General features: G+C 47.2%; 2 protein-coding genes across 3 annotated transcripts in view; both read right to left on the bottom strand.

Annotated features, from left to right (window-relative positions):
• LOC135906397 (glutamate receptor ionotropic, kainate 2-like) overlaps nucleotides 1-14,894 on the bottom strand; it is a 331,052-nt gene that overhangs the window by 113,783 nt on the left and 202,375 nt on the right. The gene's annotated exons all lie outside the window — the stretch shown is intronic.
• LOC135906442 (uncharacterized) lies at nucleotides 5,798-13,079 on the bottom strand. The gene is made up of 3 exons (XM_065437835.1): nucleotides 11,825-13,079; nucleotides 9,188-10,473; nucleotides 5,798-6,445 (listed from the first exon to the last, which is right to left on the bottom strand). Exons 1-3 carry the CDS (start codon nucleotides 12,965-12,967, stop codon nucleotides 6,082-6,084), a joined length of 2,793 nt encoding a protein of 930 aa, XP_065293907.1. The 5' UTR covers nucleotides 12,968-13,079; the 3' UTR covers nucleotides 5,798-6,081.

Here is a 14,894-nt window from a genome sequence, read left to right as displayed (position 1 = left end):
AATCAAAGTTTGTCCGAGGTGCAAATGTGTGGCTGAAGACAATAGCTAACATTGTTCAAGTAAGAACTGCATACGTGAACGCAGTGACGTCATGAGTGCACAAGCAGGTGGGCTGTAAGGCGATCAAGATGCAGTACCGGGGATTTACGCGCACGGCCTAAGTGCGAGTAAGAAAGCAGATAAATGAAGGAACACCCTGGCTACGCCAAACATTGTTTAATTGAACTAACGTCAAGAATTGTGGTCCGCCTGGGCAATAAAGGCATCTTCGCCTTGAAGGTGTAGCGGAAGCCACGTTAGCAAGTGTGTTATCTCCTGTGCTGACTGTCGGACTTGAAAGCTACCACCCGGAAAGCCGGCCGGTTCTCTCCAGCCGATTTCACATGCAGGTCGATCTTTCGAATAAGTGAACACGAAATGTATTGGCCCTTTCACTAAAAGCAAAGCAAGAAACTTCTGCAGCCTCGTGATTACCGACTACCGCACGAAATTGGTCGAAGCTGTCGCGTGTCCGGTGTCCTCCGCTGTAGAAGCAGCTAAAGCCTTCGTAGAGGAAATTGTCTAACGCCATGGGGCGCCAGAAAAAGCGATAAGAGAGCAAGGAGATAGCAACCCATGGCACCACTTCACCATAGAAGACCAGGCCGACCAAAATAACCGCCGACGACCGGTATGACATGGTCTTGTACGCAATATGGGTACAGTGTAACTTTAAATTATTACCAAGTTATTAAACCTACTTCTTCAAATAATATCTCTCGTTGTCGTCGTACCTGCCTGCCGATCTGCATTTGCCTCTGTGGAGCTCATCTCTCTTCATCACTTGGTGAGCTCCCTTGGTGAGCTGATGCACCCGAGTGTTAGCGGCTGTGTCACGTCATTACAATACGCAACAGCGAGCTCAAATTATACCTGCGAGAAAAAAAAGCCGTCTTTGAAAACTAAAATAATCTGACCACCTCGTACGTACCGGAATATCTGGCAGGGAGGTTCGAGAGAGATATGCACAGAAATTTATGTCCCGCACTTCTCCTGTCGTGTCACTACATTTATTTGCCATAAAAGGCGGTCAAATAGAAAAAAAAAGAACCTAATTTGGTCCCATCAGCGGTTCGATCTCAGCCTATAACGGTAAGACCATTAGCCACAGAACAAACAGATATCCCTAGGGCTGCAAAATATTTCACTGCCCTTGGTGGTACGTGCTGTTGTATGAAACATGCTCTATGGTTCTCGAGTATATGCGGCCGTGGCTGCGATTGCTAACAACCAAGGAGGTCGTGCATGATGTGTCGACTGTGACACGACAACTATGTGATGCGCGAAAACTCTATGCGACGCGTGATTCATCTCTTCGTCCGTCGCGTGCAGTTGCTGCCTTTATTATTCGATACGATTGACCTTCTGTTTCTTCGTAGACAGTGACAGGCGTATCTACGGGCCGAGCGATAAGGCACACAAATAAATGGTTCCCGTTGCGAAATGAAAAATGGTGGAGATGACCAGACAGATAAGGAAACGCGGTGACACGAGGCATGAAGTGTTGAAGGGAGCCCGAATAACTATACACAGCGAAAGAGGAGATAGATGGGAGATTTTCTTTTCACTCGAAGTCGCATCACTTCTTGCCGTATACGGGCGCGCATGTATGCGTCTGCCCCGGAGGACGCAAGTTCAAAGGATGACTGTAGCTGACCTGTCTTGATGTTTTCCTTGCGCTATTTTTCTCCCGCTATTCTGTTTCGCCACCCAGGTTTTTCGCACATGGCCTATAGCCAGGGTGCGGCTTTTCCTTAACCTTCTTTTTTTATGTTACAGTACAAATAATTGGCTCTTCCTTCGTTCTCCGTGTTTTCCTTTTCTCTCTCATCGCGTTCCCTTTATTTTTTTTTTTCTGGCGCGTCGCAAGCTCTCTTCTCAACGCGCGACGATATTTCCGGGTTCCCTCAAAGTTGCGAGAAATGCGCCTTGAATAATGCATAACGCGGCGCCCGCTTCCTGCCCCCCCTTGGGACTCAAAAACTGAGCATGATTATTACTCTTCTTATTCTTTTGCCGTGTTCCAGCGTGCGGCACGTCCATTTCTCAATGTGTACGACGCAGCGTGGCTATAGCGTTGCCGCATTTGCGTCGCGGGGCGCTTTTGACGCGCAGCCCGGGGCATCTCGCTTGACAAAGCACCTGTCTTTGCCGCAGGCGGCCGAGACGGGCGTCGCACGTAGCCGTCCCGCTTCGTGACGTACTTCCGCGGTGCACGGCTACGGCGGGCCTGCCTGCGCGACTCGCCCGAACCGACGCGTTCGAGTGGAGAGAGCCGTCAGAGAAGATGCCGCGCTTTCGAATTCGGTCGCCTTATAAGGACGCGACATCCGACTCGCATTCTTCGCAGTCGAAAAAAAAAAAATAAGCAAAATAAAAATAAAATAAAATACATCGGCCTCCCGCGTCTCCACGTCCCAAAGTTCGTGTCTTTTGCTGACGCGGTCAATAACAGCTGTTACGAGCGCGAAGATGGTATATAGTTACTTCTTGTTGCCACGTATGCGTTGTGACGCATACAGGCACAGTTGAGAGAAAAATGAATGACGAAACGAAGCTAGATTTTGGAATAAAAATCTGGTGGGTGTCAGTCGCTGGAATCGCAGCGTGTGTGTCCACTGCAGACACGGGTGATGGAAACAATGAGGCATACTTTAAATAATAATATTAGAAGTTGTCGCTGAAATTCTACGGTGTGGGTATTTTGATTGAAAATTCAGCGCGCTTCATTTTTCTTTTAATGACGTTTCTTCTTTTCACTGCGCCTGGCCGGCGAACGTTGAACTGCATTCTGAAGGTGCCGGTATACGCATAAAAGCGCTTCGCGCGTTAACTGCAGTGGGGTTTAGGTGGCCGCCAATTACCCGAGATACTCACAAGGACCTATCAGACTAAACTTTCAAAGCGCTCTCTCTGTGTTCGAAAAGTGGCCGATAATCTTTGCTTATGTCCATTGGGTACAACATGTCTTCGTCATACGGCGACAACAGTTAAGTGCACATGATTTTTTTTCTTTCCTTTCTTTCTTTCTTTCTTTCTTTCTTTCTTTCTTTCTTTCTTTCTTTCTTTCTTTCTTTCTTTCTTTCTTTCTTTCTTTCTTTCTTTCTTTGTTGCTTTCTTTCTTTCTTCCTTTCTTTCTTTCCTAGTAACATGTGCTTTCTTTTCTAACTTTGTTTCATTCATTCATTCATTCATTCATTCATTCATTCATTCATTCATTCATTCATTCATTCATTTATTCATTCATTCATTCATTCGTTCGTTCATTATCGAGGCTGTATTTTTGGGCACGAAGAAAGCGTAAGCGCCGCGGCTGGCACATCCTATGCCGGTTTTCAGTTGATACTTCCGCATTATTTTATTTTTTCTTGCTACGACATCGCTACACCTATCGTTGCCTCGAAGGCCAGGAACGGCGTGCATGCACTAGGTTTCACGAGTTTCTCTCGACGTGTTCGCAAATGAATGAGGCTCTCTTGAAAGGAGCATCGGCAATTCTTAACGTCGCGCCGAACGTTTAGCGTTCGGCGCAAGCAAAGCGGGTGGCTGCGAGTCGCTTCTACGACGAGGACGATTCCTGGAGCATTTGTAACTTGTTTCTTAAGCTGGGACTCCAAAACACTACGAAGCGAGCTAGGAAACGATGCCATCAATAAGGAGTATAGAGCATGAAAGTTCGAGTATGAAGATATTCACATCAAGAAAAGAAGAAAAAATAAAGCATGACTCGTACTTTTGTGTATTGGACCAGCTACTAGCCACATAGGCTATTGGTCCAACTATTTTTGTGCACATAACTTGACTTGTTTAAATAAAGTTCACTTTTTGATTGATTGATTGATTGATTGATTGATTGATTGAAGGCGACATGAAAGAAGCGGTGATAGGACTAGCGTAAGGGAACTTCTAGAAAAACATAAATATATGAAGAAGCGACAGGGAAGTAGCAATCAGACGAATACTGGATATTCTTGCTTTTACTTGGGAAGAGCGGAGTAAAATCAGAACATGCGAACGTTCTTACTGTCAGAAAGGGGAAAACAAACGTATTCAAGAATACACAAAGAAATAACTCAGTTAGACAGCTTTCGCTGTGAACTTGCGCCATGCTGCGATGCAAATACGAAACGGAAGAATAAATTGGTAGACTTAGACGTAAGAAACTGCAAACTCTGAAACAAGGGAAAATGACAGCAATATGAATAGCGACTCTCTGCCTTCTTGCACCGTGGGTCACAAGAACAAACAAGAAAACAAAGTTAGGACGTCAAGACGGGCAGTGAAGGCTTCTGAGCTATCGGACTACATTTGTCGTCGTCGTCGTCACCGTCTACATAACATGCGTTATTTACTGTTTCGTGCCGACGTTTTTGTGCGTGGAGACGACGACGGCTTCTGAAATATGAACGAGGCGCGTTAGGGCATAAGGGACTAGGGGAACCCGAATTACGCTCTCCAGTTTCAATATACCCATTCGTTTGTGTACGACAACCCACTCTGCAAAGTCGGCGTGCGCACCTCTTCGTTCGTACGTTTCTTTTGCCCTCTCTTCCTTTCTGTCTATTTTTTTTTGTGCTCGCAATGTCGCAAATTGTCGGGGTCGCTTTCTTTTTTTCTTTTTCCCGGACTATCCCTGCCTCACTCCTGCGTTGCAACCTCCCCCCCCCCCTTTTTTTTTTTTGATGCCGGGTTTTACAATGCTCCAAACGAGGAGGATAGAGAGCGACGGCTTATATGGAAAGGAAAGGCTGAGAATCTATTGTGTTTAAGTACCGCTTTTCTGAAGAATTCAGCGAACTGCTCACGTCCGCGCAGGATCAGCAGAGTCAAAGAGTAGAGCTGAGAATACTTCGCTTATAAATTTTATCCCTTTATGCAGGAGATTCACCAAAGTACCCACGTCTGGGCATGCAGAGTCAGCCTTGTTGCATCTTCCCATTTTCAAGCGCTATCTGCGAGTCTCGGTCCCATCCACGCGCTTATGGAATTTCTTTAGCATTGTGTTTCGAGTTGCCCGCCAAAACCATTTGGAGGCGCTTTCATAAATCTCCGCATTCACTGTCGCGAATCCGGCTGGGCTGTTCTTAATTGCGAACTAATGCCGATTGGCTCAGTTTGCAGTGCTCTAAAGAAATTTCTAAAACTAATCACTCAATGAACTTTACACTTATATTGTCGTAGCGTACATACTATATGCGAGATAAATGTGATACGATGCGTGATACATGTGATAATGCAGAGGTTCCAAGACGCTTAACATTGCAAGAGTTTTCACGTAACAGAAACGCGGCAATGACGAACTGAGATGACGTGTGAGTTCATAGAATTATGAACTCAAGAATGCCGCAGTGCTGGCACTAGGCGCATTTCTTAGTCAAAGAAGGCCCAATTGAACTAATCCTACGATCACCAGTAGCGATCAACACGGACGCTACTATAGGAAAGCCTCAGCTTTGAGCCAATGTTTAGACAACAGTACTTGTCCTTCGCACTTACTACGAGAACTCTCTAGTTAAAATATTCGCTTCAGGCTGAGATGGCTTTTCTTCTCATCACTTGCAATCTCCGCCTTTCTGTGACCCCTCTCCTTTGTCTGCATAACCACAACAGGTGACGTATTGGCCACATTCTCACGTGACCTGTTCGCAAGACGCTCGCTCACGAACGACATGTCTAAGCAAAGCGCAGTCGCCGTTATCTATTTCCGCGTGAGTGCGGAACATCTTCCGTATGCGCATGGAAGACAGAACTAACATGCGACCGCACAAATATACTGACACCAACATTTAAGTTGCGTGAATTAGACACACAGACTAAGTTGCCAAAACAAAAAAAAAATAAAAATAAATCACGCCCTCCTTAGAGAACCAAACAGTGAGAAAAAGGCGATAAATAAATTTGTCCGTAAATACAGTTCCTCGTCTCGGATTCATGATTCAGATCATCGCCAACAAGTAATGGCGTTAACTGTGGAAAAATAAAAAAAAAAGAATATCACTCCACCGGCAAAGTGGCGGTTAAAAAAAAAAGAACATCCAGTGACTACCGCATGTAGTTCCAGCACGCACTGCTATCGGCGGTTTCCTGAAAAGGCGGACAATTGAAAGCGGCTGCAAAGTCCGCGCTGCGTCTTAGCGGTCCGTTGATGTAGATCGAAACGTATTCGTCTTTGATGCACCAGAAATATGCGTAGCGAGCGTAGAAAAACCGCGCCTTGGAGCTCATGTACAGGCTCCAGAGCGGCTTCACTTCGAACCAATCAGGTGCGGCGCCGAAGAGTGAACCTTTGGTAGAAATGTCCGTGGCCCCGGAGGCTAGGCCTGCAGCTATTTGCACGGCGATGGAGTTCTCCAGCAGTATCTCGGCTACGTCGGCGTGGACACGAAAAGACTTCAGCATGCACTGCCTACGAAAAAAAAAAACATGCAATTTTAAGTTCACTGGTATCCACAGGTGTTTCCCTCAACAGCCGTTTAAAGTTCACGCTGGGCCTCTTTTTGATCGACCCGTTGTTAATGTGCTCCCTGTTTCCGTAATTTTAGAGCGACACTAAATCGAAGCCGTAAATCTGTTTACAGTGGCAGGTGTTCTTTCAAAACTCCACGTTTAATAATTTCGCGATAACTACAAGAAAAAAAAAGAAAGAAAACGAAGGCCAGATTTCATTTGAATTTCGCGCCAACATCCACGCACCGTTACATGCTACGTCATGGATTTCAACGTATCTCCGAGTACTTGGGGCGCTGCGGTTGTGAAAAAGGACTCTTGACACTTACAAAGTTCATATTTTTTAATTATTTAAAATGCAGCGCAGACATTTTTTTTTTACCGATGACAAGCTAACCTGACCTGAGCAGATGCCCTCAAAGTTCATGACGTCACCTAGAGCCAGAACTGGAACTTCAAGGAGGCGTTGCCACTCTTTCTTTCCTTCTGAGTCATATTTTTTTTGTGGGTCGCAAAACTTCTTGTCGCGATACAAATAGGCGTTACATTATTTTTATTTTTTTCTACTGTGGAAGGGCAAGTTACAAACAGAGCTGACATAATTTTTCTCTTTAGCAGCTTTTTAATATTGTTGGCAATCTTTTATTTTTTTTTGTCACACTATGTAGTATTTTATCGCACTGTCTTGGCGCTGTTTGGCCTTACCTGGCCCTCGCGCCACTAAACAACACACATTGATTCATTATTTTTATCGCACATTTGCCCAGAAGTCAGACATGCTCATTCCTTCGGAGTTTTTTGGGGTCAACGTGTCCTATTCTGTTCCGCTTGCAGGACCTTCGTGGCGTCGCGCCTTCCCGTCTCTCAAAACTTCCTTTGGCGGTTTTAATTATTTTCACGTGGGCCAACTGGCACCACTGCTGACGCGAACAGGTGCGCCATGAACTGGCTCACATGTGACTGCTATCACCCTGAGTGGCGCACGATGAACGGGTAAACGTCGCACCCCGTCTTTTTTTTTCTTGCATCTCCTATGAATGTTGCTATGACGACGATTCTTTTTCGAAAAATGCAAGCATGATTCGAGGCGAACCAGCTGTAGCAACCCAATCCGACACTAAAATACGCAGGCACTTCACCTTTCAGCATTAAGAGATAAGCATGTTACATTATGTCACACCGGCTCTGCAGTGCATTCCGTATCCTTGCTTTAGATTGCCCATCTAATTGCCCATGTAGCAGCTCACAGAACAAGGTCGTAAACAAGTGCATTGATGGTTTTTACAAAGTCCCCTGCGGTGGCTGGAATGACATGATTGTAACAGATGCGATATCTATTAAGTTCTATATATAGAAAATTTCGTAGGCGAGATTTAAAAGCTGATATGTATTGACAAATGCTGACATTTCATTTTTCACGCAAGATCAAGTGTCGAAAAAAAATGCAATGCAGTCATGTATTTTACCTAGTGTAGGTAATGAGTACCTCTACCTGTGCTTAGCAACCCTATTACCAAACAGCACCGTCTAAACAAATTGCTTTGCTGTTTATATTGGTCCTGTGAGATAACAGATGACATAGTACCGCTTATCAAGGCTAATGCGATTGACCTACACAATATGAAGCTACCAAGATCAGCGTCTGTATTCATAAAGTTATCTTTTGTATATGCTGCATGATATCGGTCATTGCCGCAGTGACCTTAGCGCTATCACGTGGAGATATACTGCGAGTTCCAGGCGCTTCAACGCCGAATGTTGAAATCAAACGCACGAAATAGAAGCTTTGTGAATACGGGTTCACACGATAAATTTTCTGAACTGCAACGTAGCACATGATCAAGTGCGCACATAGTGGCTCACCACTGAACCAGGTATTAAGCTACCTCGAGAGCTCGATTCCAATCAATAACTAAAAAAAGAGAGATATCTCGTTCTTTTTTTGACAAAAACCAGATGAAGCCAATGGAATGGCTTGGCTTCATTGGCTGGAATTCATTGTCTGTTGCATTAATTGTGCAGTGGCTTCATACGGATGGTAGCATCATAGAGCTTCTCACGATATTTTCTAGAGGGAAATCTGCCGCTGCTGCGTTGTGGTATGCATGGCAACGCTGGTATATTGTGACTTCGGAATGGCATCGTTTCCGGAGAGCCAGGCAAGCACCATTCCGTCTGTCACAGTGATTAACTTTCTACTAAAACAGCACCTAAAAAGCTTTTTAGCTCTATTATTATTACACAAAAACATGCTTTGTTTAACTACGAGAACTTATTATTGCATGTACAAATATATGAAACTATCAGCGAACCGCTAAAGTTGGAGGACAGACGACAAGATTCGTGCTCGCTTTGGAACAGTTTGTTGTCTGTTCTTGCTTTTCTTCGCTTGGTTATGCAAGGTAGGTGTGTAAACTTCACTGGAAGATGTAATATGCAAGAATGGAAACATTTTATGAAGATCTTTAAGGACGCATCGTTTGTGTAGCTATATCTACGTTTTAGACGAAGCTTCTTACAACACAACAACACAAGCCTACGCGAGCCTCGCAGACACATGTACCGTCATTCCCACGACGGCACAGCGCCCCTTAGGAAAGTCCTATAGACGATGGCGCGAGATTTCCCTCCAGGTGTTAGAGTGAGAAATTGTATGGGTAGCATACGACATTTTCGCGGGCCTACGAAAGTGAATAGTCACCTGTGGTGCTCGATTGCAGCCAGCGTCCGCGACGACCATCCCTGGTGCTGAACCACTCTCTCCCACAGCAACGCTGCCATTCGAGACGCCACCACCGGTGCGTCGGCGAGCAAGGCGCGGCTGGCGTTAACGGTGCTCAGGAGAGCGTACGCGATTGGCGACACGTACAAGTCCTCGCTCACCAGCACCATGCGGTTCCACAGTTCGTAGTCTATGTTTTCATCGTGGAACCGCGCGCCCCGAATCCACGCTTCGCGCTTGACGTCAAATTCGAAGCTCAGAGCTCGGAAGTAGTTGTCCACAAAACCGTGCTCCGGTAGTGTGGGCACGCGCACTTCACTAAGGAAGACGTCGTTGGGAAGCAGCAGGGACGTGTTTCGCACGAAAGCCTCGAATTTGCCCGTGTCGTTACCGGCCTTCATGAGCTGCAGTAGCGGCTCGTATAGCAGGAGTGCCTTCCTTGTTTCCGCGAAGATGGAGCGCATTCGGACGTCCTTTGCCGGGCTTGTGAGGGCGCCCACGTACGTCCTGCGCCACAGTGCGGTGAATCGGCTCGACAGGCTAGTACATACTTGCCAGATCTGTGACGTCGGGAAATCTAGCACCGCACGCCCCTGGACCTCTTTCGTCGCGCTGATTACGACGCACGTCAGAATGTAGCAAAGCGACATTGGTTGAGCCGAGACATTCCAAAGGACCCCAATTTCTGCGAGAAGAGCCCGCTTGGCAGATGAATATATAGGGTGCTTGAGGCTGAAATCCGGATACATCTCTTTCATGATGGCCTCGAACAGAGAAACGTCCAGGCCCCCGAAGGCTTCGAGGAGCTCTTTGGTCGTGATGTTCCCGGGCTCCCCAGCATCGCTCTGGTGCGGAAGAAGTTGCTGCCAGTCGACGATATCCTGTCGAGTGTAATTTGTTTTCAAATGAGCATTGACACCCGAAAGAGCAGCCTCGAAACAACCGTCTCTGCAGTAGTACAGGAAGGTGATAGCCCGCATGAAGTTCCATTCAAACTCGACAGAATCCACGCTGAAGACGACACCGAAGAAGAAGTTGATGTGGTACCGAAATTGCACATTCAGTGCGAAGCGCAGAAGGTCGGCGGGCGTCATCCGGCCACTCGTAGCATTAGCCATGCCCACGATGGCGGAAGTCACCTGTTCATGGCGTAGGTCTTTTCGCCACACTTCGCTCAAGCAGGACGTGAAATATCCGTGAAGCGCTCTCGCGGCTGCTGAAGTAAAGTTTCCGGTGCCCTTGATAATGTCGGCAGCGATTCTGTCCTGCAGTGGAAAACGACAGAGGAAATCGCAGGAAAAGGTAGTGAAAATTTCGCGTCATTTTTCGCATGGAGTGTCACGTGCATAAGCATCCACCTCAATCTTTCCGGGCTAAACACACGAGAGAGAGAAAAGAAGAGCTCCTTCATCTAGCAACGTTGAAGATGATATTCCCGAATCACTGCGGAGTGCGATGATCTATACAGTATAGTACAATGATCGAATTGTGTCTCCATCTACGGAACCTAATGTCGTTATGAGCTATGAACAACTACGGTTCTTAAAGCCAAGCAAAATATTACCAAAGCTAAGTAAAAAGACTACTGCTCGCGTCTAACGCGTTGAGCTCTGACCTAAACAAGAAAGCCAATGACTCGTCCATCCCACCATGGGATGTAAGCAAGTTTTCCGAAGCTCCGTAAAGCAGATCATTGCGTTTACTTCAATGCACTACAGTTGCATTAGCTCACATGCACATAGCATGGCTTTTATGAGCACGGAGCCGCGAAAATGCGTCCGTTCGACTACATTATAATTCAACAAATTCATTTCACAGATACCTCAACCTTTTGGCACGAGTTCTTGTTGTTTATCTAATTAGCCATAAGGAAGACTGAAGTCGAGGTCACCGCATTGTTAAAGTATAGTACGTGTTGTAGAAACAATCGAAATAGCTTGGGCCAGAAGCCCAATGAACGAAAAAATGTTGTTAGACGTCACTGTGCGCAGCTTCATCGGGACAGCTTATAGTTCAGTCTTCTAGTAACAACGCCGATATTAAAGTGTTACATTTACAAGTAGTGTGAAATCTCGGCAAACCATAACCGTTGCTAACACGCCTCAGAGACTCGTGTTCTGTCGGACGTTAAGAAATAAAGGTTGCAACAAAAACATAGAAGGAGCATGAATCTGCGCGAGGGCGACGGTCGCTTAGAACCTCAGCCAAAATTCGGAACGGGGCAAGGTGGTGCAGATTCACGGTTGGGAAAAGCGCGTAGGGAGAAAGATGAGAGAATCAAAAGCGCTGGTCCTGTATTATTTTTTGCTCCTTCGCACGAATTTAGATTTACGCGAACAGTGGTTGCTTTTACATTCAGCCAGCCGCGGTACTATCAGAGGGGTGGTTCGTTGTGCTGAGAAGCGAATGTTCACTGTGAATAACCTGTGTTAAAATCTTATCACTGGCTTCACGCCTGTCACGACAGCGAATTGGCGTGGTAGGCTGCACACCGTGCGAGAGCAGCCACTAAAGTTATGATGACGTGGTCGATAGTGGCGCCCCACGCAACTGACAGAGGATGGTCGAGTGTGCTAAAACTATCGTGCCTGCTTCCGGCTTGTGACCGGTTCTCACCAATGTGTCCACGGCGAACCCGCCCTCGATGACACCGTCCTGGATGGCCCGCCTGCAGACGTAAGCGAAGAAGTCCTTGCAGGGCGGCACCGTGTCATCGATGACGGCATGCAGCTGGGCCGCTTCGTTGGGGCAACAGAAGGACGCGTCCGTCGTGTTCTTTGAGCGGACGAAGGAGAAGTTCGCGGACACAAGCCAGATCAGCGCAAAGATGACGAAAACTAAGGCGAGCGCAGCCGTACTCACGACGCTCACCGCGACCGGCACTCGCCCACGCGCTGGTAAGGTGTACGCCGGAGACGCCGGAGCCGCCGGAGATGCTGAATGCGACCGAGGAGGGCCTGCTGCACATGATGGCTGTTCATCATCTTCCCGGACCTGTGGCTCGACCTCCGGGCTCTCCTGTCTGGCTTGCATTCCTTCGGACATAGGCCTGGAAGGTCCGGCCACCTGAAAACTGCTGGCGGCCATTGGTGTTCGCTCGTCGCTTCCAACCATAGTCCCCATCTCCGGCCTCCTCTTCGTCGACTGTTCATCCCCTTCCAGGACCTGTGGCTCGACCTCCGGGCTCTCCTGTCTGGCTTGCATTCCTTTGGACAGAGGCGTGGAAGGTCCGGCCGTCTGAAAACTGCTGGCGGCCACTGGTGTTCGCTCGTCGTTTCCAACCTCAATCCCCATCTCGGGCCTCCTCTTCGTCGACTGTACTCGTTCCGTCAGCGGCGGGGACGATCCTCGAGTTTGGTTAGGGCTAGCAGCGAAATGTTTCTTCTTACTGCGATGACTCGGTGGCTTAATCTTCGGAACATTCTCACGCGCCTCAGTTGGCTTGGGCTCCGGCGAGGATGCACCAGTCTTCTTGGTACTGCTGGCCGTCGGCGGCAAGCTCTTCGGTTTAGGAGTCCGCGCTTCCGCCTCCCTTTTTTTCTTTATTGCTCGGACTTTCTTCGTCGGCAGTGAAGATGGTTGCGAGGCTGGAGTACACCCAGGAGTGGGTGAACTCTTTTCTTCGGGAGCTTGAGGTCCAAGCTTTGGCGCCTTCTGGATCGATCGCATATCTTTGTCTTGCGACGAGGGCTGTCTTGACGGGGGTGAACCGCTGACTGCATGCGATATATCCTCATAACTTGGGCTGCCTCGTTTCATGTTCTCGTTGTTTCCGGCCGGTTGTAGTCGTAGGACACGCGACGACGGTATTGTGGGAGTTCGTCTTGCGCTGAACGCAGAAGGCTTCGCTTCGTCGAGCCACTCTTCTTTTTCTTCGGTTTCCGAACCTTCTATGGTTACCGCAGGTACCAACAGCAGGTGATTGGCCAAGAAGAACAGAAAATTTTCAAAAATATCTTTTTATCATGACCATCGACGTGAACTTAATTAACGGCGCTAATTTTCTAACGAATGTGATTCAGTTACATAGCAAACGTTAGCGAGATAAATGTCCTTTAATCGAACAGCAAGCCGACGCCGCAAATGAAAGAAGAGCAAATACAAAACAGCACATCAACATCGACCGCATTAGGGCCTCCAAGCTTAGTGTTTGTATGCAAAGCTGACAAATGTATCACACGTTACTCTGTTTGATTTATGATTCGTTAATCATTTAATTGTCTTTATAACTTTTATTGTAGCACACGTGATTTTTGACCTATTTTCCGCAGCGCGTTAGCGCTATTTCTGAAAGAACGTATCATTATAATCAAAGCGCAGGCGCCGTGGTAGAGAATGGAATGGAATGGAAAACTTTATTGCCTCTTTAAAGGTTTTAGCGGGTCGAGGCCGAAGTCTTCATTCTTGAAGCTTGAGTCCTCTTCAGCCATGGATGGGCCCCTAGTCCAGGGCTCCACTGAGCCGGGCCGCCTAGCACGCGTGCGCTATTAGAGCTCTTTGAGTCTCTAGCTCGCGGCTGGTGAGCCAGCTCTCCCATTGCTCCGCACTTGGTGTTTTGTGTTTGTGGAATGCCTGGTTTCTTGTACACTCCCATGTAATGTGGTATAATGTTGGCTTAGCTCCACACCACGGACAGGTTGCGCTATACTGCGTGGGGAACATCCTACTTAGTATGTGTAAGTTTGGAAAGGTGCCCGTTTGCAGTCTCCGCCATCCTGCGGCCTCCTCCTTTGTTAATGCTTTATGTGGTGGCGGATATTGATATCTTAGACCCTTATAGAGGTTTAATAGCTCTGAATAGCTGCTCCCGTAGTTGATCTGTGGCCCCTCTGGGGCGGTTGACATTCCTGCTCGGCTGGTCATCCCTCGAGCTAGGCAGTCCGCCCCTTCGTTGCCCCTGATCCCTGCGTGGCTTGGTATCCAGATAATGTTATGTGTGGGTTGTCCCTCAGCGACTGGAACTCTGCTGACGATCTTGAGCGCCGTGTTACTTATTCTGCCTCTTATATATCTCCGGCACGCCTCTTGTGAATCTGTTAGAATATTGAGGGATATTCCTGTTCTATAACCTTCTTCCGCTGCCAGTGCGACAGCAATTTCCTCTGCCTCGGTTATGTTAGCCACCTCGGCCGTGAGTCCTGTGATTAATTCTCCTTGAAAGAAAATTATTGCTACTGAATGAAACGAGGATCAGGTTCATTGGTTGGTTTTCCTTTACGAGTGGATCATACCCACTACGGGGAAATGGCCAAGTATCGGGTTGGCTAGGAAAATATTTTGAGTCTAGAAAGAAACACTAATGAGAAATTTTAAATCAAGATTATAAATGAAGTCCGATAAAGATGAAGCAATTTATCAAGAAATTGGACCTGATTAATTTACAAACATGAGAACAGCTACACCAACATCCTTTTGAAAACGTCCTAAGAAGAGGCTCGCAAAGATAGAATATCGGCACTGGCTATGTTCTATCCAGCAGCATGTAATTGTATTCCTGAAGTATGTCTTTTTAATGCTGATAATCGTGGCCGGTATAGCACAGAAGCTAGTAGCGCACATGAGGCAACGCCCCGCGTGACCAAACTATTCAAAAGGAAAGTTCGATGATGAAGTGCTTTTCTAAGCTATTTGCGTGTTGGACGGTAGGAACATTGGAGGGTGCGCACTATGCTGAGAAGGGTAAATA

Source organism: Dermacentor albipictus, chromosome 5 (genome assembly GCF_038994185.2).
Source record: "Dermacentor albipictus isolate Rhodes 1998 colony chromosome 5, USDA_Dalb.pri_finalv2, whole genome shotgun sequence".
NCBI lineage: Eukaryota > Metazoa > Arthropoda > Arachnida > Ixodida > Ixodidae > Dermacentor > Dermacentor albipictus.
Note: the sequence above shows the minus strand (reverse complement) of the source record. Positions and strands in the feature narration are given on the sequence as shown.